Source organism: Salminus brasiliensis, chromosome 6 (genome assembly GCF_030463535.1).
Source record: "Salminus brasiliensis chromosome 6, fSalBra1.hap2, whole genome shotgun sequence".
Taxonomy (NCBI): domain Eukaryota; kingdom Metazoa; phylum Chordata; class Actinopteri; order Characiformes; family Bryconidae; genus Salminus; species Salminus brasiliensis.
In genome coordinates this window covers 10,844,709-10,867,589 of record NC_132883.1, presented here as the reverse complement: position 1 = coordinate 10,867,589, position 22,881 = coordinate 10,844,709, and the positions used below count along the sequence as shown (strand labels likewise).

The 22,881-nt window shown below is 42.1% G+C and overlaps 2 protein-coding genes across 3 annotated transcripts; both read right to left on the bottom strand.

The window, feature by feature from the left end:
- Positions 1–540: 540 nt before the first annotated feature.
- Positions 541–14,377, bottom strand: klhl12 (kelch-like family member 12). 2 transcript variants are annotated; one of them, XM_072681597.1, is made up of 12 exons: positions 14,083–14,377; positions 12,436–12,685; positions 9,826–9,979; positions 7,564–7,781; positions 5,228–5,377; positions 4,851–4,965; positions 4,531–4,637; positions 3,340–3,535; positions 2,774–2,932; positions 2,399–2,497; positions 2,093–2,279; positions 541–1,899 (listed from the first exon to the last, which is right to left on the bottom strand). In XM_072681597.1, exons 2-12 carry the CDS (start codon positions 12,616–12,618, stop codon positions 1,773–1,775), a joined length of 1,695 nt encoding a protein of 564 aa, XP_072537698.1. In that variant the 5' UTR covers positions 12,619–12,685; positions 14,083–14,377; the 3' UTR covers positions 541–1,772. The 2 variants fall into 2 exon arrangements, with proteins under 2 accessions (XP_072537698.1, XP_072537697.1); XM_072681596.1 differs by lacking the exon at positions 14,083–14,377 and adding an exon at positions 13,926–14,072.
- A 2,740-nt stretch (positions 14,378–17,117) lies between these two features.
- adipor1b (adiponectin receptor 1b) lies at positions 17,118–22,479 on the bottom strand. The gene is made up of 8 exons (XM_072680868.1): positions 22,104–22,479; positions 20,895–21,101; positions 20,468–20,638; positions 20,177–20,348; positions 19,717–19,903; positions 19,327–19,514; positions 18,950–19,143; positions 17,118–18,264 (listed from the first exon to the last, which is right to left on the bottom strand). The coding sequence occupies exons 2-8, from the start codon at positions 21,030–21,032 to the stop codon at positions 18,136–18,138; spliced, it is 1,179 nt and encodes a 392-aa protein (XP_072536969.1). The 5' UTR covers positions 21,033–21,101; positions 22,104–22,479; the 3' UTR covers positions 17,118–18,135.
- Positions 22,480–22,881: the final 402 nt, after the last annotated feature.

The following is a 22,881-nucleotide window of genomic DNA, read 5'->3' as shown; positions in this document are numbered from 1 at the left end:
AAGGGTATTAAAGAGTGTATCCTGCTTCTGTTGGAGTGAAATGACAAGAGCATCAGCGAGGTCAGGATGTTGGATGATCACCATCCCACCACATCCCCAACTCATCCCAAAAGCATTGGATAAAGCACCATCGTACCCCTCTAGCGCACACCTGGCATGTTGCCATGGTAAGCATATTGCCAATATGATCATGTTTATCTTCTCCATAGTCCTGTATTCACATACATAATGTCTCTGCCTACCACAGTTTAGCCCCACCCATTCACACTGAAGTTATATGGATCATTTTAGCACCATTTAAGGAATGAGGAACGAGGAACAATACAGGAGAGCTGAAGCCAAGAGAGCTACTTTACAGTCACTAAGGCACAAATCACACAAAACAAAAACAGCACATTTGATTCTAAAGACCTAAAGAGAGATTGGATAAATGATAATGTAAACAAGGATCCAGTACAAACTTACAAACCTTACAGGATCAACTCCCTGCCATAGCAGTCCAGCTTACATGGCAGGGAAAAGAATGGGCATGTCATCTGATTTTGACTGATGTACAGACAATTTATTACACTTCTTTATCGTGGTGGCAAACTATTCACAATTAGATCGGTCTGATTACATCAGTACACCAAACATACCGCAACACATTACACACCATAGCTCAATCAATCGATCATAATGATGGGTACATATCTATAGAACAATACAAACACTTCACAAATGTTCATGAGCAACGTTTCACCAACAGTTGGTACAGAAGTCAAATTCCTCCATTCTTTCTGACTCACCTCTAAATGCACTTAAACCGGTTTACGAAAACACTGCAAAACTGGCTAATAAACATCTTTGTGGTGCTGAATACACAGTACATACATGGTGTTTGTGGTAAGACAATCACGTTGATTTAAAGGTACACCAAGTATACTTTATGACTGACTGACCGCTAGCAACATAGCTACCAACAAAGCTGGCCACATGACCACTGTGGAAAAGGCATTGTCTCAACACATACATTGCCATGAACGTTTAGGTCCCAGCATCATATTCCACACTTATGAACTTTTCTTAATATTCATTCTCTTTCTTACTGTACCTTTAACTGTGAGGCAATGATGAGGGCTCTTGCATTTCAAAGTATAGACTGGGAGGCCCGAAATGCACAAAAGAACAATAAATGTCATCGGTTCCAGAGAGCCCAGCCGAACCTTGAACCCAAGAAGACCGTTCACTTACAGTCAGAAATGGTGGCACCTTTTTTTTGGATCCTCTCCTACAGTTATTATACTCAAAGGTCAGAGTAGGCCGAAGCCCCGTGGTTTGATTTGGTAAAACGTTTGCCGCAAAGGCAATAAGGCATATAGCAGCAACAGCTGAAGCACGCTTTATATAGTGCTCTTCTGCGTTTCCAGTCTTTTCTAGCAGTAGATCAAAATATTGCACTTTTGTAGACTCGTCCACATGAACCTAGCACATAACCGCCGCCGAACCACAGGGTCATGTATGGAGAGCGAAGACATCTTGGTAGGTCACACGCAGGGGGTGCATCACAAACTTTACACTTATCTCAGATGGCAACAGAACTAAGGTCCAAAGGAAATGACTAGAGCGCAAATGTAAAGTGGTAGTCATGTGATCTGCGGTTTCCAGCTTGCTCACTCTTCCATGCTAATACAAGTGGCACATAGTAGATCAGATGTTAGCTGCCAATCACCAGCACAAATGCTTCCTCCATGTGTCTTTGTCAGTTTAAAAAGAGTCCGACAGCCACATTCTCATTTCTCTCGCAGCACGCAAACCCCTGCATCACATCGCTGAGTAGCCATGGAGGTCACTACCTCCCAGCTGTCCAGGACAGGGTCGTAACATTCGATACTGCTGAGCAAGGAGTTGCCGTCATATCTGCCAACGGAGTAGAAAGTAATGATAATACAAGATACATTTAGACTTTAGTTCCTGTGCTATAAGAAAGCTGCAGGACACACAGCATGCATGAACACGCATTTTGCATTCTTTGAGGAGTTACTCAAGGTTCAAGTCCAAGTTTTAAAATCCACCCACAATTTTTAAAGATATGACTGTGCTGAGATCTTACCCCGCAATGGCATATAGTCGTCCCCTAAGTACAGTGGCTCCCACGTAGCAGCGTGGCGTTGTCATGGGCGCCACTGTCGTCCAATAGTCTGTACGGATATTGTATACCTCTACAGAAGCAAGATGAGCTGTGCCATCAAACCCTCCAACAACATAAATGTGGTCATTTAGCAGAGCCACCCCTGCTCCTATAACAAAATAAGACATAAATGGTTACTGTGAGTAAAACATTAGTGTAGAACAATGAATTTCACTACACGTTACCAGATGTCTACGAAAGAATTTAAACTGCAACAGATTAACTCACCAGAACGTTTGTTGGCCATGGGAGTGACACTGGTCCAGTGACCAGTGTGTGGGTCGTAGCGCTCAACTGAATTCAGAATGTTTAAGCCATCATAGCCACCTGTAATCATGTAACAGCAACTTAATAAATACCTAAAAAAAACAAGAATTAACCACAACCACACTGAAGTCATCTATCAGTTCTAGCTGTGATGTTAGTTGTTTAAAACTGAAATATCAGTATTTCTATAAATACAAAGTACTATTTCCACAGTTATTCCTGTGAACGATGCCTTTTACTTTCATATAACACTGCACGAACATGCTGGTTTGATGCTAGAATACACCAGTATTTTGGGTGTCCTCAAAATCCGCCATTAGTCAAGGTCCCACGTACCTAAACAGTAGATGAGCCCACTGGCCACTACAAGTCCCGCTCCCTCTCTGGCTGTTTGCATATCCCCCAACATGCTCCACTGGTCAATGTTGGGGTCGTATCTCTCCATGCTGGTGTGCCGCCTACTTCCGTCAAACCCTCCGGCCACATAAATCATATCTGAATGAAGGGATGTACAGACTCAGTCAGTTTATAAGTTAGAATTTACAATTTACAGGATGTACAAATGCCTTCCAGAACAAGAGTACCCTTACAGTCATTACTTACTCGGGTTTGAGAAACAACAGTAATGGATTAACACATGAGCTGGTTTGCTTCACTGACAAGGCAACAAATACAGAGTTTGGGCAATCCCTGGGCTAAGAAGCTTCTCTGTGTTGAAATCAACAGCTCCCTAAACTTGTTTGGTAAGCAGATCCGGTTACAGGCTTTATTATTAGAGCTTGCAGTTTTGGTCTTACACTATAGTACGACACTTCTCCAGAATAATCTTGGGACAACCTTTACAAGCACAGCCCTTAAATTTATAACAACGTTCTTGAGATAAGGATCAAAGATGGTTAAACCTCCAAGCGTAGTTGCTCCTGCCAGGCCTCGTCGTACATTCATGGTGGCGACGGTGTACCAAACCCCATCTTCATCCGCTGTGTAATCCAGACACTCGACAGAGCTAAGGCGTGACCGGCCGTCATAGCCTCCGATCACATATACACGGTCATTAAGGGAAACAGTAGCAACGTAACGCCGCTTTCGTGCAATGTTCTAAAACACAAAGAAAAACATACATTTTTAAAACCTATATACCCAAATGTGCAAACACATCCATCTTGCTTTTAGCAAGGTACACACTTTTAATGAAGCTTTTTAAACTAACTTTAGCTCAGCTGAACACCACAGCAGGGCTGGAGAGTCATTTGTGACTCTACTCCTTTATAGCTTTTTTTTTTTTATAACCATGAGACAGTAAATCCTTTCTGCTTTCTCCAGCACCCTAGCCTCGTGAGCTTCTGATCCTGAGATAAGTCGTCACAGTGGAGCTCCCTATAATGATTACACTTCCAGTAATTAAGGCTACAAGACACATTTTCCACTGCATTACACATACAGCATATTTTCATCAGACAGTTCAGCGAAACCGCTACAACTGCTTCACATTTTAATTTCAGTCCAATATTAATAACATAATAAAAAGTCTTTTTGAATGAATGACTTTTCTGTAAAACACTTCCATCACCTTCAAGCCTTGAACCTTCAGAAACTCAGGAAGTGCAGTGCACAAAGCAATGAAAAGATAACAGAGGATCATATGACCACAACTCTTTCCTCGGGCATGTGCTTCCTCTGCGAGGAGGAGCAGTGTGAGACATTTTAAAGCTGCACTCATTTTGCCAGTCAGTAACACATTACATTATACTGCTACAGACATATTGCTTTTAGTGCTTTTAAAATGTAACATTTACACATTTAAAATATAAACACACATCAGTAGAAATATAAACATACTATTTTACCTAGAACTCTTTGATCTTACCTGACACAAAACATAGCACACTGGTAAGTAGTTAGGCAGTACTGAGGCTCTTCTGGACACAAAACTGCATTTCTTCTGAAATCATGTGTAGCCTAACCTGCTTAGATGATGAGTTCATATTGCCTAGAGTGTTTAATTACTTCTGCATAAAAGAAACGTTGATGACATTTCTCACCAGTGGGCCTAGACCATGTTTGTTTGGAAGCTTCTGCTGAATTTCACTTACGGGCAGAAAACTCCACTCTTGGGTTTTGGGATCGTACTTCTCCACAACATCAATGGGCGACTGCTGACTGCCAAACCCACCAATTACCAGCAGAACTTCTTTGGCACCTAAAACCAAATCAGTAAAAAAGTACAATCAGGGTTACTGAACAAAGCTCCATTGGTATCTAACTGTGCATATAGGTGTTGCAGGGTTTATGCCATTTTTTAGGCAGATATAGTGTGCACCTTTTTGTGTAGCGTCTAGTACAGGACTTGTTTTAGTGGAAGAACAAGTTTAACTTGGTGGTAAAGCAAGTAGAAATATGAGCAGAAGCTCACCTAATCTTGCTTGAGTTCGAGGCCCCTGCATCTCACTGCGTAACTCAGGCCGCAGGTGAAACTTCTTGGCTTCATCCACAAGGTCTCGACAGGCCAGACTGCAACGGATAAGAGGCTAAACACAAAACACAGATGCATACACTTGACTAAAACACTCAAGGCTCAAGGGGAAGCACAGAGAATGCAATTGGTAACACAGTCATTGAGATGAAAGGTCACCCTGTTTTACTGGTGTTTACATTGGCCGTGTAGCAGAAATAGACTCTTCGTAATGTATGAGAGGTTCTATGAAGTCAACAAGTGAGTGAGAGAACTGAAGATCGGCCTCAAATAGCAGGCATTATCGCAGAGGATTAAAACATGGCTGCGAGTCTGACCTCAGAGTCGATGACGTCGGTAATGTAACGTGGCGTGAGCAAAGGCATTCGTACATATTCCAGCATATCAGACAGATATGGCTCTCGCTCCTTCCGGTTGTGCTTAACCCAGTTTAAGACGGCCTCAAACACCGGCTCCTCAGAGTCCACCTAATAAAAACAAACTCACATTAACGCCAATATTTATACTACTGACATGCAAGAATTGTTTTTTTTGATTTGGAAAAACAACTAATGCTACACAAAGAGGAATGCCTTTTAATAAACACATACATAAATATATATTTACATATTTTGTATACACATTTTGCAACTTCAGCAAAAAGACCCATATACATCATTTGTGCCTTTTTACATAATGTTTATCTGTCTTGTTAATAAATATACACAAAAACATCAGTCAGTTATCACTAGAAGTGTATGTGTACTGTGTTCGATGCACACAGTCATACAGATGATACATGCGATAAGCTATAGCTGAAGCGCCCACGCAATGTTGACTGATGAATATAACACGGAACCCAGTTCCACCTAGAAACCTTAAACTGTAGGCCTTTGGCAAGTACAGTTAGGAGTTACATGATACTGTGGGAATCGTAGTTTCTTTTAGAGTATTGCTATCATAATGGTGATTTTGCAGTCTCTCTCCCCTGCTACCTGACATCCTGGTCTATCTTATTTAAGCTTAAACAGACCTAGCTCACTGTTGGTCGTTTCATGCATTTTGAGTATCAGGATTACATCTGGAGAAGGTCAAGCCACATAAAAATGCAAGTGTGAACAAGACATGTTTAAACCAGATACAAATCTAATTACTCAAACTACTTCAGAAGGTGGTCCAAGACACATATGAGCCACATTTGAGTTATATCAGTGTAAACGTATCTGTCTCTCCAAGTCACACTCTACAACACTTTTTTCCCTACTGTACTAAAATGCCGCCCAAACAGTGGTGTAAACCGAACCATTCATCACTATTTTTTCTTTACACATGTTTTTTACATATTTTTTCTTTACGCAGGAATTTTGTAAGCAAGCCTGAACACAGGAAAGAAAATAACAGAAAATTAATAACATTAAATAATGCAGTTTCCTCTTTCTCTCATGAATAAGAACTACCTGTCAGCATGTCTGATTGTCAGTGGCGTGTTTAATATACAGTACGTAGCAATTTCTGTAATCATACAAAGACGGAAAGATTCCCTTACACTAAAGCTGACAGCCTATAAACCTAACCCCAGCGGGTACAATTATACTTTCAGAAGAGAGACGACAGCAAGAGAAAAATTCAGGATGAGAAGAGTTACAGCTTTCATCAGTCCTTTGTGATTGGAAGTCAAGCAAATAAGCAAGAAAGAGAGGAATGTGGAGAAATAGAGAGGACCAGGATTAAGTGGAATTACAACAGGCCCACACTTGAATTTTATGCTCTCTAATAGTTTGTGGTTTTATGAAGAATAACACAGAATAACAGATTCAAACTTGTGGTCCTCCTCCCTGCCCCCCTTCAGTCTCTTAAAACTGGCTTCAGCTGGCTACCTTTTGTGTGTGAGCATGTCTGTGCCAGTTCAGCGTATCAACCACTAGCCTGTTGCAGTCCACACTCTGATTAGATGAGGAATGAAACTACACTCAGGTCACCTGGAATGTCTGCATTACTGTGAAATCAGATAAATAAATAAATACATAAAAATGAACCCTGGCTATAATTTTATTTTGGTATGGTTTGTTAGACCATGTGAGAACTTTGGTGGAAAGAGCACCAAGACCCCCTTTCAAAGGGTTAGTCTCGATCTGTGTCCAAACAATCTCTGATGGGGTTTGTTAAAATAAATGCAATAAAAGAATCCATAAAAGAATGCAATATGGACTAAAAAAAAAAAAAAAGTCTTTATCTCTTCATGAACTCATGACATTCTTTTGGGTTTAAAAATAGCACATTTTAATACACTGAAATAGCAGCACAGAGCTTCTCAAAACTTATAAAAATTACTGTTTTTAACTTCACTCTCTTTAACTCAGGAAAGCCTTGAAAATTAGCCAGTTACTTGGATCAGGTTCTGGAAAAGGGACGAACCTAAACTGTGCAGGGTAGAGGGACTTCATGACCTGGATTGAAAAACACAGAGCTAACCAATCTGCAGGGTCACATGAATAGAGTTGGGTATTTAGGGCATAGGCACAGTTTTAAACTTTGGTACAATGGATGGATTAATGGGTTTCATATCCACATCCAGAGTGGCGAAATCAACAAATATCAAGTCAACAACAAGAGAAACTAAGTATAACTGTTTTTGAGATATCAACCAGCTGGACAGCGGGAGTAAATGTCTTACCTGAATCTCATCACATTTGATGAGCTTCTCCACTTCACTCTGGCTGAGGAGCATGAACTCCTCATGCTGCACCACCTCAGAAAAGTGCTTCTGAGAGAAAAGCTCTGCTGCCTGCATCAAGTCCACGCAATTATGCGTCTCCGCAAAGTCTCGAATGCCCAGACAGTTGGACGGGTCCAGCTGACTGTTGAGGAAATCGCAGCAAGCCCTCTTCACCCCTGTGCAGGATGAGAAAAGGAGATGGTTTACACAGAAATGCAAAAGGGAAAAAAAACGAAAAGGAAAAACAGAGAAACTACACGAACTGCACAGATCAGATTCAGGCTTCTGAATATAAATAGGCCTACTCAAGCTCTGATGGTAGAGTCAGATGTATCGATCCCAAAGACTCGAAGATATATCTGGACTTCTCATGAAAAGAAAAGGTGAAAAATACATAAAAGCAACAGCCCACGGCTATTCGCCATAAAAAAAAGTATCCTGGCAGCCTGGCAGCATATCAAAACAAGACAAATGCATCTTTCATCGAGTGTAGGGTTTACACAAGCAAGCCTGTGGAACCTCTCCAAGCCTGCACAAAGCAAAGGCAGCAAGAACAAGTGCCAAACGATCTTAAATTTAGCAAAGGCTAACAAACAACTAGCAGTTAATTTTGTGTGTTTGTTGCACCTGCTATATTTTTAGACAAAAGAACTAACCCAAAACTAAGGCAGTTTAAGTTGTCCTAGTCTACAACACCTTACACACCAGAACTGTACTGGGTACAATGTTAATACATATAAAGACTTTGTGAGCATTCTTTTGCATTTCGTAAAGTCAAATAGAACAGTTTAGGCACACCAGGCCAAAATGATATGTTTTGTAGATTAAATAAATACATAGAAACTGTGTGCAAATGTAATAAGCTTTTTGCATGTTTCTCATTTCTATGTGCAGTTTTTGATTCCAGCTGCCATGAACCTAGCAGTGTATACACTGCATACATACTATAGTGTACTCACAGTGAGTACAGAGATGCTGTGATGGAATGCTGGCAACTGGAGCTTGTTCGACTTCATCATCGTCATGAACTTACGCCACTTATTTTCACTCAGGGGGCTGACCCAGTTAAATGCAGACAGTGAAAAGCGCACACCATCTCCACACACAACAGAGTCCCAAATCCTCAGTGAGCAAATCAGCCACAGCTGAGTGGTAATGACAGGCTGCAGTGGGCCATTTCCCGCCCGTTTTCTCACAAGCACAGACCTGCGCTGGTCGTCTTCTTGCAAAGAAACTCAAAACAAAGGGCTCCAAGCATGCGGGTCACCTTCAGCTAGAAGCTCGGCACCACATGAGAAACGTTTCATTTTATACTTAACATTGCAGCACTTGCTGGATGAAGCACTGGAACCATTTACAATGCAACGTGTTTGAAAATGGAAATGGGAAACTGCATTTCTCTTAGTATAGTTGAATAATGAGAGTTTAGTACAGGCTGGAACCTCAAACACTTGTTTCTTCATTGAAAAGAAAATCTTGCAAAACCAAAACAGGGCTGGAAAATGACCCAAATCCAAAACCTCAAAATTGTTTTAGATCAGTCTTGGGTCAATGGCTACTACAGCAGACCAGAGGAAGGAGCATTGCAGGTATACGTGTGGAGAATCCAGCTGAGAATCCACTCTTGTGGACCGCAGAAGGGAGAAGAGCCAACCAGAGCATGCAGCAGGAAAGCTATGAAAATGAGCAGGTGCTAGGCTACAAGCTGGCCCAGCTGACCAGCTACAATCTCTTCAGCTAAATAACAGCACAAGAGGAGCCAAGAGGACACTTGGAGGACAGCAACGCTATACAGTAAGACTGCATATACTGTTCCTGATACAGTGCTAAGCTATGCTAGGTTGGGCTAGTCAAAGCAATGCAAGGCTAAGTAGTTAATGTCTGTTTGTGGTGACGTAAACCATCCAAAACAAGCAGAGCTTATTATCAAAGAGCAACAAAACATGTCAATTGGCCAGGGGTGCTCTGTATGTATATGTATGTTTATATTCATGTATATTCTGTATGTATGTTCTTCAACATGCTGTAAGATGACACCAAAATATGGTCCAACTGCAAAAGTTTACAAATATATGCTAGACAGTGTTCGTACTAAGATTAGCTAGCTCAAACACCATCACAAAGATTTCCAAGTAGGCCAACTGGAGCGTAACCAAAAGCATGTGTGGTGGGCAAAGTTTCAGTCACATGACCTCAGGAGGCCATTTTGTGAGTGTTTACCTTTAAGCTGGAGCAGACAGGCAGCAGGAAGCAGCTCCTGCACATTCTCCACAGTAACCAGAACAGTCTCTGTGTAAACAAAGTCCAGAAGAATCTCCATGGTTGAGGCAGTGAGACCCTGAATGTCCACAAAGGATTTCCCTTTCTCGGCCAGCTACAGGAGAGGAGAAGGGTAGAAAGAAATATAATGCACATAAAATAACATGACTTAACTACAAAGCACATCTCACCACTGCACAGGGCACACTTAATTTACAGCACTGTAGAGCCATTCCATCATCTTTACAGCCAGGTCAGCCTGAACAGGTTTATGGTGGACAATGCTGAGCTTTCAGGGTAAAGGCTTAGTTACAGGTCAAATATCCTCACCTTGTAGCTCTGTGAAGGGCATCAGCATTACAGAAAACAAGCAGATTACACAATCAAAGCACAAAGCAAAGCTCTGACACAGGCATAATCGCCAGAACCAACTAATATCATTAAACTACAACTTTGACATGAATGCTAAGATGCGATAAAGAGGGGGGACTAAGAAAAGAGACGGCTTAAAGCATTTGGTCAAAACCTCAAGGTATTCAAAACAGTGGGATCACCACAGAAAGACCCCGTCAAAACTCTGCTCATTTATCTTAAACTGATCCACAGACGTTCTCCTGTGGGTCACCCGTTCCACTGCACCCACTAGTGGACAAAAACAGGAGTACACACTAAATCTCCCCATTTTCTGAAGACCAGCAAGTGGCACAGCACCTCAAACTATTTCATATAGAGCAAACAAATGTAACCCTAACAGGAAAATATGAATTCTATAACATCTAAATATTATATATTTTTTCTTTACATTTCAATTTAACACTCAAACATGTTTTAATGGAGCTACACAATATAAAAAAAAAAACTTGGCAGCATGGTGCCAATAGGCTCATACTTATCTGCTCCGGAGATTCCTGTTCTATTGGCAAGACAAGCTGTGTGTGTGCATTTACACGCCTGGGCAATGGGTGCGCATGGAGTAGAGTAGCTGAATGTATTAATAAGAAGGGGTGTCCACAAACATTTCTCCATACAGTGTATATAAATCAAACATGGCCCAAAACTGTTAAAAACATTATCTGTTCAATATCTCTTACTTTACTCATTATCTGACCACAAGTTGGTAGTCAAATCTACTATCGGTTTCCATCTGATAACAATCCTGAGTGATCCTGCTAGCCACTGGTGGATCTACCACAACATCCCTGGTGAGATCATGCAATCGAAAGATCAAAGCAAGTCTTGCTCTGTTGTATGGACGTAATACAGTCAGTACTACAAAAGAATTGCATTGATACACCCAGCCCACAAAGCAAACTGATTTTCACTGATTTAAACAGGAACACTGTGGTGTTTCTGTGGTCGATACAGTATCTGCCAGATTAAGACATCCGTGCTTGAAAACCTTGTTTTCATGTGTGTCTCAGAACCACACAATTCTTGACTGACAGACTTTTAAAGACCACAGACCAGTAGTTGGTTTAAGTTGGAGGTGCATTGATTGTAATTTTCTTCTTCGATTCAGATTTTCTTTCTTTCTAAGAATTATAAATGAGAGCATAGCGACAGCTTCATTATAGGTCAATTTTTCATTAATACTCTTAAATAAATTACTATTCAAGTTTAAAACATCTGTTGCTAATGCTTACATGGACTTTGTGAAAGTATTACCTGCTACCGGATTTTCTGTTTATGGATTTTGCTGCTGAGCTCTGTACAGCGGTAAACAGCATGCTGCAGCAAATATGCAGGGTCACACATAGGGTCAACTTTTGCATAACACACATAACACAGCCAAGACAATCTTGCATTTCGTCCATGTTGGAGGGACTTCCACACTTTACTGCGCTCATGTTTGCTGTGCTGAAGTCCAACAAAACTTTTTGAGGGAGGCTGAAAACTAGCAAGCGCTCGGTCATACAGTGCAGCTAGATGACACAGAGACTCTAGGACAGGACTAAAGAGGGGGTGTGTGTGCCTGTGCCTGTGCCACTGGCGGCCTCGTGCAGTGCTCAAGTGTAAATATCACTGGCACAAAATCATGCTGATCGTTAAAGGAGACTGATTGGTCAGTGATTGGTTATGGCGGATCATGCTGAAAACTGCTCGATTCTGGTCACCGGCCGATTCCTCTGCGCATCTCTAGTTAAAGCCAATAGTTTTACCAGCTGTTTCTCACATGAGCTATTTGGCAGATGATCAGATGCAATGTCTGAATGAAAAACAGGAGTTTACATTCTACATATGGAAAATATAACATATAATAACCACAAACTGCTCACATTTTAGAGACTAAAACTAGTGCCTTTCCTGACAAAGACATTTTGGTTATTTTATTGTATTTCCCCCCCTTTTTCTCTGCCATATAGAGCAGTTTACCTCTACTTGGAAAGGCTGAAATGAAAAGTGGCAGCATTCTTGCTAAAACACCATGCTTGATGACAACAATGCAAGATATAAAATCATCCAACATCTTGCATCGTCCTTGTGTCTGAGCCTGAGAAAAAAATGGGAGACTTGTTGTTGTTAACGCTGCTGGAATCTATTGGTCACTGATGTTTCTGCCTGTATGGTTACCTCACTGGTGAACATGGCACAGAAGTAATCGCTGCAGGCAGCCAGGACGATGCGGTGGGCAGGGAAATCTGTGTTCTCCACCCTCAGCGTGATGTCACACAGTGTGTTACTCTTCCTCAAGGCGTTCATGGCATTCAAGATGGACTTGGCATGCGAGTTGGTCATGATGTCTTTGGGCGCCATGGCAACTGGCGACGGGGGAGAGCGACACTTCCACAGGCAGTGCAGGATGATGAAGAACGACTTGGGTCTGTGATCGTGAAACAACACAATTTAACGGATCAATCGAGTTCGGATCAAACACTCACTGATTACACAGATACGCCATACGTGATTAAAAGCAAGAAATAACATTGTTGGAGATGCTTGGTGAATATAATTTTACTCACATGAAAATTCCTATTCTTAGAGTACAAACTTTGCACAGCAACTAAGTAGACAGGAGCTCTAAACATGAGGAAACGCGTTTCCCTCAAACTACTTGTCTACTGTGTGTGCAAAGCTCATCAACCATCAAACCACAATGTTAAAGTAAATCTTACAGTAAAATGACTGCCATCCAATATATTCAGGGACTGGGGAAAAAAACCCTATACAGAAGCCTTCCAATAACATCCAACATAAAAGTGAAATCTTTAAACCCTATATTGTCTTTTCTTTACCTTAAATGAGCCTGAATACACCTAAATAAGGATGTTAACACAGTCACTCAAAAACCTTGCATCTTGTTATTTTCATTATGTCAAAATGTCATGAATGGATCCATATAACGGACTAACTCTCATGTAAAGTTGTCATTTTGGTGACAAGGCTTTTGCGCAGGTGTGATGAGATATACAATGATAAAAATGACAGACAACAACATCAGACAAATCAGAACCAAGCCCCCTCTCTACGGTCATATCTTTTGTCATTGCTCTGCATACAGACTTTCTTAATCCCATTCATTTCCAGCCAAATTATTCAAAGACTTTCCCAATCACAGTGATCACACACAAAGGGACACACATCTTTTAGGCTTAGTGCTCCTTTAGAAAGAGCTGAAGTATGACCAGAATGCCTGCACTTATTTATCAGCTAGCTTGGTCTACAGTTCAGACTTTTGGTGTTCAGTCTCTTAGGCTAGAGGCATCAACACCGCTGCGTTCAGCAACAAGGCCCGCTCCTCCACACACACACACACACACACACACACACACACACACACACACACACTACAGGACTACAGGCAAGCAGTGAGTTAACGTTAGCTGGAGCTGCCTAGCTCAGCCTAGATGGACAGAGCTAGCTAGCTAGAACAAATCTAACAGTGAAGATACCTACTCTAAACAGTGTCCACTGGTTAAAGACCCTTTGGAAACCCTGCTGAAATACTGTCTTAGCTAGCTAACTGTGTTCTTCAGTAGCTAGCTAGCTAGATATCTAGGTAGCTAGCGTTAGTGCGCTAGCAGGCTAGCTACTAGCTATTAGCTAAACGCCGTAGTTCTCACCTGGATGGAGTTAGCACTGATGCTAATAGGGTTAATGTCCCATAATTACCATACAGACTGAGCACACGTGAATGTACGGATGCAAGAGCAGTGTTTCTGCTCATATCAAGGTATTTTAAAAGAGTTTTAATAAATAGCAAACCCTCATTTAACGCACCGGCGGCCGCAGAGGAGAGAGAAAGGGAGAGCCGGAGGACCGTGGGCTGTAAGCGGTTGGTCAGCGCTACAGCAGCCGCCTACAGAGCTTCATACTCCAGCGAGACTGACTCTCTGCCGGACGCGTAGAAAACGATTAAAACTAGACAGAAAACAGCGCACTCTGTCTAAATACTGCGGCATACATCTAGTTTGATCCTCTCCTCTCTCGAAAGCCCTCAAGTTTCCCGTTTTTTAAAGTTATCGCTCAGAAGTGGCTCTCTGCCCGCTGCTCTCTGCCCGCTGCACTCTGCCGCCTCCTCAGCAACACGATGGCAACCAAAACACTGCTACGTCACTACGCACACCGTGGTGACGGCGTAGGGCGATCAATATAATAAAAACCATTAAAATGATTAAAAAAAAAAGATAATCACAATTTTTTCTGCGAAGTGGGGATGATTTCACGTGCAGCTTTTAGGTAACACTCGCGTTAAATTAGATGTAGTGTGATACATGCCCTTAGCAATGTAAGTGGCGCCCTCTGGTGACTGGAAAAGTGAAGGGGCATTTATGTTCAGACACGACTTCTCTGTGGGTCGACGCGTCCAGCAGATCAGGCTCAATCAGAGACAACAGCTTGGGTAGGAAAATTCACTGTCAAGTCATGTCAAGTCAAGTGGGTTTTATTGTCATTTCAACTTCATACAGAGTACACAGTGAACCGAAACAACGGTCCTCCAGGACCATGGTGCAACATAGACACAGTGCATACAGAACACAGCGTACAGTAAAAAGTAAAGTAAAGTAAAGGTGCACGTATTTGTCACTGTACACTGTACAGCGAAATGTGTCCTCCGCATTTAACCCATCTGTTAGTGAACACACCTCACACACACACATGTGTTAGGGGCAGTGAGTACACACACACACCCAGAGCGGTGGGCAGCCAACTCCAGCGCCCGGGGAGCAGAGAGGGTAAAGGGCCTTGCTCAAGGGCCCAACAGTGCAGCACAGTACAGACAGAGAATAATAAATAATTGGGGGTAGTGTGCAAATTATGCAGTGTGCAATAAATATTGAGTCCAGCGAGGTAGTAAAGTTATTTGTGCAAAAATGCTTCCCATATTGTCTGGGGTAAATGGTTGGAGAGAGAGAGAGAGAGAGAGAGAGAGAGAGAGAGAGAGAGAGTGTGTGTGTGTGTGTGTGTGTGTGCATGTAACAGAAAAGACATCAGTTCAGAAGTTGAGTTGAGTTGAGAAGTCTGATGGCTTGGGGGAAGAAGCTATTGCAGAGTCTGGTCGTGTTGGACCGGATGCTGCGGTACCTTCTTCCTGATGCTTGCTGTCTTCTTCCTGCCTGAATGCTGGTTGCTTAGCGGATGCAGCGGGCAGTGTAAATGTCCATGACGGAGGGGAGAGAGACTCTGATGATACTCTCAGCTGTCCTCACAATGCGTTGGAGGGTCTTGCGGTCAGAGGCTGTGCAGGTCCCAAACCAGGCAGTGAGGCAGCTGCTCAGGATGCTCTCTATGGTCCCTCTATAGAAGAGGGTGAGGATGGGTGGAGGGAGACGGGCCTTCCTCAGCTTCCGGAGGAAGTAGATGCTGCTGGGCGAAGCTGAAGGCTAACGGTGCTCACATCTTAACCATATAGAAAATGGGATTCCTTTAAGCTTAAGAAGAAATAAGTTTTTCTAAACGTAGCACAAAAAGTAAGGAAATCTGTGTTTGGTGGGTTATTTCTATGTTGTAACAATGCTTATTGGCAATACATCTTATACTGTTGGAAAGCCTGGTAATTTCCCTTTTAAATGGTTTGCAAGGACATGCAGATCCTCTCTGTAGTAGATGTAGATGTAGTCAGTAGAATTAGGTACACCCCCGTACAGCAGCCAGCCCACCATCCGGCACACCTTGAAGCAGTCGGCACACCATCCAGCACATCTTATAGGTTCTGGCAGACCCAAAAGGAGTTATTGGTACAACACAGTAGAACTACCCATTTCCCTAAATAATCTTTCTTTAGAGAAACTTTTAAACCACTTTTAAATGACCAGCTCTGGACTCTTTTAGGGCTCTTTGCTCTTTGCACTGAATGAATGGAGAACCTTTGAGAAAGTTGTAATTTCTTAGGAGGGTCAGAGGGTCCAAATTCATTCATCACATTAATATATTGTTATTAATTTTCACCCGAGATCACGGGTTTGTTTATCTCTACAGCTGTTGAGATTTTTGTCCAAGCGCTCTTTACGCATCTGGTGCGTTTTTACGCATTGACGGTGCGCAAAACAAGGGAAAGACTGTTGAGTACAACCAAAGACTTGCTTTTTCGTCTCCTTGTGCGGTGTTGATGAACGTGTTGATGAACGTGTTGATGAACGTGCTTCCCCACCAAAACGCAGCGCCACTAATGTGGGAAGTTCCACGTTACGCTCCCCTAAAACGCACGGATGCATCAGTCTAACGGTGGCGAATTCAACTGCACCGATTTGTGCAATATTATAATCGATCATATTGGCATTTCGTTTGAATTTTCACTAATTTTTGAAAAATTGTCAATTTTGGTCCATTAATGAACCACCTATTATTAAGCGCCTTCACTAAAATCGCTCGTATCACTAGCTAACAAATAGCGTCTCAGTGTTTGTCTGCTGCCACGGCAACGCCAGCCAAGGGCCTGAGAGATCTAACAGGGCGCTCCTGGACAAGAAGATATTATGATATTTAGCTGTTTAGGTAAGGGGACTGTAAGGGCCATTCCAAAAGCCTCAGTTTGTGTCTCTTCAGGCAGTCCATGGTAGGTTTGGCTTGTCCAAATGTTCTGTAGCAAACTTCCATCACTGAGTATTGTGATAAGGTGGCAGGTGAGCTTTCCTTTATTGTGACTTTTCCACCAAGATTATGCAGCACAAGCAAGGGAAACAGCGTGTCACCTACTGGACTCAGCTAAGCTTTCATGCAAGGGGGGGGGGGGGGGGTCATTTACACTTCTTACCAGTGTACAAGCAGTTCTCCCCAGTTTTCTTAGTGTTTCAGACCTCATCTCACCCTCCACTGTCCCCCTGAACTGCTGTTTCTTTATAACCATCAGCTCTGTAGAGCCTGCAAGCTCAAAGAGCTTCCTACAGGCTTTCCCTGCCTACTTTTGTCTTCCATTCTTTAGACAGTTGCTTAAAATAGCCAGTGGCTGAGGGCTGATTTACCTGGCAGTTACTGATAATTACTGGTGGCATGCTTCTGCCTGATTTGCTAATCAGGGTCCGAGACCCTGTCAAAACTGCAGCACAGGCCACATTTAAATTTTTTAAAAGGATTTTCTGAAAATACTGTGTTTTATGCTTGATGAGCTACAGAGGCTGTGTTCACTATTTATTAATAATAAATCATAATAATAATTAAAAAACATTGCATAAGACAGTATATATAAAGAATGAGAGAGACATCTTGATCAAGAGATCTTACAGGAAAATTCAACATCAAAAAACTATATATATATATATATAAGACATTTCAGCTCACAAACTCTATTGGTCACATGAAATTGTTTACAGCAGATAAAGACATTCACATTTTTATTCCTGTTCCCTTTAAATTCCGAAAAAGTAGATATTTCTGAGGAGTCCATAACCTGTAGCTACTACTCCCGGATGTGGAGCCCGCTTACCCAGCAGTGTGCAGACACCAGAAAGGAAGAAAGAGGTAGTGCTGTTCAGACAGCTCTCAGTGCTCGATGACTGAACTTCTGTTAGGATGGACTTCTTGACAGCGTGTTGAAAACGGAACTGTGAACAAACACTTAACTGAGCTCTGAGATGTTTCCTAATTAAGGTTTTCAAGTATTTCATTACTTTAAATCCTCTGCGATCACCAACCTTTTAAAATATCTGCTATAAGCCATTAAAATCAATTAACACTTGATTATGGTTCGGTGTGCGGTCAGTGGGCAAGTGCACTGGCTGTTTTTTCCAGCTGCTGCTGATTCAGGAGTGTTCAAACCGGTTAGCGCTCTAGTGCAGAAAAGAAGGGAAGATGCAGTGAGGAGTGGGAAACAAGGGGAGAGCGGGACAGTGTTGTTTAGAGGAGGGAGTCGTCTGTGCAGCCTCCTCCCAGACCGTAGCGGAACTCCTGCAGGTTGGAGATGCCGTAGAAGTGAATAAATGCTGCAGCCACTACCAGCACATGGAATATCTGATGGGACTGGAACTGTGGAAAGGAGAAGGAGAAAGAGAGAGAAACAAGGATTGTGGCTACACTGTGGATTTGCCTTACTCATTGATGTCCATATGTGAAACAGGCAGGTTCTCTGGGCCTGAGCTCAAATCTGAAATCACTTTTTTTTTTTAAATTAAGCAAACTAAAAAGCTTAAAGAGAGTTTATCATTTATCAAATAAAGGGCCCATTTATGTACGTAAACATAAATAACACACGTAGTACATATTATACGTTATATGTCAAAATGTTGTGGACACCCCTAATCTAATAAACGCATTCAGCTACTGCTAGGTATTGCCAATAGAACAGGTCTCCTGGACGAGATAAACATAAACCTATTGGCAATATGCCTAATTCCAGGCGTTGAGCAGTGGAGCTGTGTTCTCTGGAATGACTGTACTTGTTTATGTTTATTTTTATTTTATTTAAACAATGAATGAACAGGTGTCCCAATACTTTAGTCCATATAGTGTATCATAATTCAACATTACATCACTAATGATGTACACACACACACAACTAACAAGTTATGTGGCATTTTCCTTTTCATACTATATTTAGTTGGACAAGAATGGACTCAGAAATAACATGAGCTAGAGTTTGTCGATTAGTCTGACCACTTGCATACTGCAAATTTAATGGAACATTTTTACGTTATTTAAGCTGGAATCTTACCCAGATGTCACATTTGCCAGGGAAGAAGCGTTCAGGGATGCGTGCAGCATAGAGTCCAGCTCCAGTTACATACATGGCGCCCATTAGAATGAACCAGCCCATCTGGCCCACTGTTGTGGCTTTCACAAAGCCCTCCGCGATGGTGAAGTGCATGGTGGGAATAATGCCACTCAGCCCCAGGCCAAGAAACACACCTGAAGATGTAAAGATGACTCCCATTACTTAAACCTTTCAGCTATTGTTTTTATTTACTGAATAAACAAGAACAAGAACTCAGAACATGGACATTACTTAAGCTTAAAGACATTTGGGTCGTTGGGGAGACTACAGCAGTCTGTTTTTGGCATGGGTAGGCTAAAGTGTAGCATATGTGTTACCTGCACGTGTAGGTCGGTGACGTGGCGTGGCGAAGCGGTCCCACTGTGCCACGATGATGGCGGCAATGCCCAACACACACACCACGGAGAGGTAGATGAGCCGTGGTTGCGGGGAACAGTAAAAGGAGTAATACAGCCACGGCACAAATGAGCCCATTATCAACAACGCTATGCCAGAGTAGTCCAACCTAAAATCAGAAACATGTACACACTCAGGGGTCAGTGAGTATACAAATATGTAAGCCTATCTTAGAGCAGAGTCTGAAAAATACTCTGCAATAATCTGTGGTCATCAGACAGAACTGAATCAGCCAACCAAATCCCTTGCATTACCAAACCTCATGTACTCAGATAGTACAACAGCCCTTTATTAATCACATAAACCCTTACTTTGAGAATGTTCTGGAGACTTTCTCTGAATGGCAGTAGACTGTATGGAAGAGCCAAGAGAAGCAGAGGCAGAGCACAGCCCCCAGGAAAAACATCCCCAACACCACCTTCTCCTGCAGAGGAGCCATGAAGGACACATTTGGCCGCAGCATGGTCAGGGTGCCCAAAAACAGGAACAAAATCAGACCTGAGAAGAAGAACATAACATGATCATAAATGTGATTACAAACATTGTGGAGGCTCCATTTACTGCCATTACTATGGTTTGATTTTCTCATTTCGTTTTTGAGTGTACTCTCACACTACTGCAGGTAGTGGTCATCATTTGAAAAGCAAACATCAAAGCTATAATAAATGTAAAGGTTTTAAAGAGATAGCAGGCAAATTCTAAATTATATAGTGTAGATGTGGCCCAAAACGACACATGGCAGTACACACAAACATGGTATTAGCTACGGACCCAGCATATGTGACCAGATGTTCCCCGTTTCTGTGTGGATTCTGAAGATGCTTCCGAAGCAGGCTCGGAAAGATGGCATGGGTGGCCGGTGACCGTGAAGTAGGTAGTCGTTATCTTTCAGCCAATCTGGAAGTAGCTGGTATGGGATCACTCGCCAACGCCCCTCCCACACCTAGAACAAAAACATTGTCAAATTTATGTGAGGAAAAGTGCTAATCTAGGATCACAGGTTTTCATATCCTAATGCAACATTACATGCAGAACATTAAATATGGCCTCAGATCTGTCTACCTTGTGCACAAACTCCTCCATCTTCTCCATGGCATGGTGAGCTTGCAAGGGCAGCGTGACCACCCGCAAGCCATGTTCCTCATCATCGCTATCGTCGTTATTGTCACCATCTGCGCCATCATCGTCATCTACACCTGGGTATGCTCTTGCAGCCCGTTGATGCAGATCAGGCTTCAAATGAAAAAGAACACTCATGGATGACAAGAAGATACTCTTAAATGAGATCATATTCACACACGAATTCTGTTGATCGCATTCAACCCAGTTGCAGCTTTGGTTGTCGAAAGTTTTTCCCTAATGGGCTGGGTGTACATACATTTCTGAGACGTAAATTAAAAAAAAAAAAAGACTCAAGACTGTTATGTCATCTACAGGTCACATTTAGTAGGTCACTACTACTACTATAAAATAATAATATAATACTCACCCTAGATGCTGACTCTGGACTGGTCAGCAGCGGTCCCAGCTCAGCGAGCTCCACATCCTCCATGTCCCCCTCGTCCTCCGAGACCCGCCACTCGGCATCGCAGGTGGAGCCGCTGTTGCCATGGTGCCGTGCTGTCATGGGGAGATGAACCTAAGCTCCCCACAGACCCCACCTTTCCCCACAGCTCACAGTCAAAGTCCTGAACTCCTGTACAAATACGACATTGAAGAAGCAAAAAGTTATAAACACATAAAATAATAATAATATATATATTTATTTATTTAAAACACTACTATATAACAACTATATATATATATATATATATATATATATATAAAAAATTATTATATAATATATTGATAATAATCTAAAAATGGGGCAGATTAAAGGCTCAGGAAAAAGGACAGGAAAAAGGCTCTCCTTAAAATGCGATATGCTGTCACAAAGTCATGTTTAATTGGATGTAATTACATGTTTAGTAGGTCTTCTAATCGATTTTGTGCATTTAGTAATAGTGATATTAACTTTATGTGTATAAATTAACTCCCTCCACCTTCCCCCCAGGGTACGGGCTTTCTAATCCTTTATATTCCGAACCAGATGTTCATAAAATCGCTCAAATTAAAAGCGCTGCCATCAATATTTCTTCCTGGACAGTTTAAACACATATTAAACCCAAGTCAGCCTAAAAGATATCAACAAACTTATTACATGACGTGGCACAGCTAGCTATAGCTAACTAACTCGTTTTTCGAGTAGCGTTATTTACAAAGACAGGACCAGCCAGCTGGGCTCACAGTGTGGACTAGCTACATAGAAATGAACCATCTGTAAGCAAAGGTATCCGACTTCTAACACACGTCTAGCTGTTGGGCTACACATGCTCTGTAGTTGTCAGTCCAGTCGACTAAACACTTCATAACACAACAGGCTATGAACTGCCAGAAGTGTAGCCAAGCTTCTAGCTAGCTAGCGAGTGGGATCCAGGAATCCAGCTCCGGAAAGTATAAATCCACCCCCGTCTTTGTTTCAACCGACTCGGCGGATCAGCTGCAGGTCGCTGAACCTAAATCCTGGAGTGGAGTTGTACTTTCCGGAGCTGGATCCTAGCAACCTTTACAGCTAACTAGCGATCTGCTTATCAAATCTGCCCGTTTAAGAAACGAGAGATCGGTTAGCATATCTATTATATTATATCACTCTCCATACCTGTTTGGGGTGGCTGTTAAGCTCGGCAGCGCTGGATTTCCCACACTCGGTAGACTACTGTCAGCAGTAATTCCTGGAAAAGAAAGTCGTTGGCTACACATTAGCTAGCCAAGTCAAAGCAGGCAGACTGGACCGTCTAGTGCTAGCTAGCTGCCCTTAGCTGTCCACGACGCAGTCGTCAGGAAGTACAATTGGTCGATGTCGATTCCAGACGTGTACAAGAGACGTTAGTAGGAAAAAAGCCTCTTTTTCTGGATCTGATGTTTTAACACGGCTCCTGGGAGCTAGATATCTTCCCCTGACTTCGCACAATGATGGTTAACGTGGCTACAGCTAGAGAGAGGCTCCGGTGCTTCCTGAAAGCGACTGTCTGTCAGCAGCACAATGAACTGGGACACACCAATTACTAAACGGTCCGGTAAAAGAGGGACAGACCGGTTAAACACGAGCTACCACGATGCAAAACACCTAATCTAATGCATATTTTAATTTAATTTATGTTAAATCTAATGCATTAAGCACCTCAGGTTGCACTTTATAACAGGCCAACATTTGCTTATATTCAGTGTCACAGCCAAAACAACAAATACAATATATTTATTATTAATGTAACTATTATAGGATGTCAGAGGGAATAAATAATTAATCTGATCTGCTCCTGTATTAGATCTAACCTGAAAAAAAATTATGTAATGTCATGTTGTTGGCTGTCTATTCACCGTGTTTGAGTACTTTTGAGCATTTTCAGGTCTTCCTAAATAAATGATATAATAATCAA

Bases quoted from the DNA above. Each gene is read 5' to 3' on its own strand.
- klhl12 (XM_072681596.1), bottom strand. From the start codon at position 14,029: ATGAGCAGAAACACTGCTCTTGCATCCGTACATTCACGTGTGCTCAGT. The intron at 9,980-12,435 runs GTAACCATACAG...CCTCTCCTGTAG, and splicing joins GTGCCATGTTCACCAGTGAG to CTGGCCGAGAAAGGGAAATC. The intron at 5,378-7,563 runs GTAAGACATTTA...TGTTTTTATTAG, and splicing joins TCAAATGTGATGAGATTCAG to GTGGACTCTGAGGAGCCGGT.
- adipor1b (XM_072680868.1), bottom strand. From the start codon at position 21,032: ATGACAGCACGGCACCATGGCAACAGCGGCTCCACCTGCGATGCCGAG. The intron at 20,639-20,894 runs GTGAGTATTATA...TTTCATTTGAAG, and splicing joins GTCCAGAGTCAGCATCTAGG to CCTGATCTGCATCAACGGGC. The intron at 19,515-19,716 runs GTAAGGGTTTAT...TTCTGATTTTAG, and splicing joins GTCTCCAGAACATTCTCAAA to GTTGGACTACTCTGGCATAG.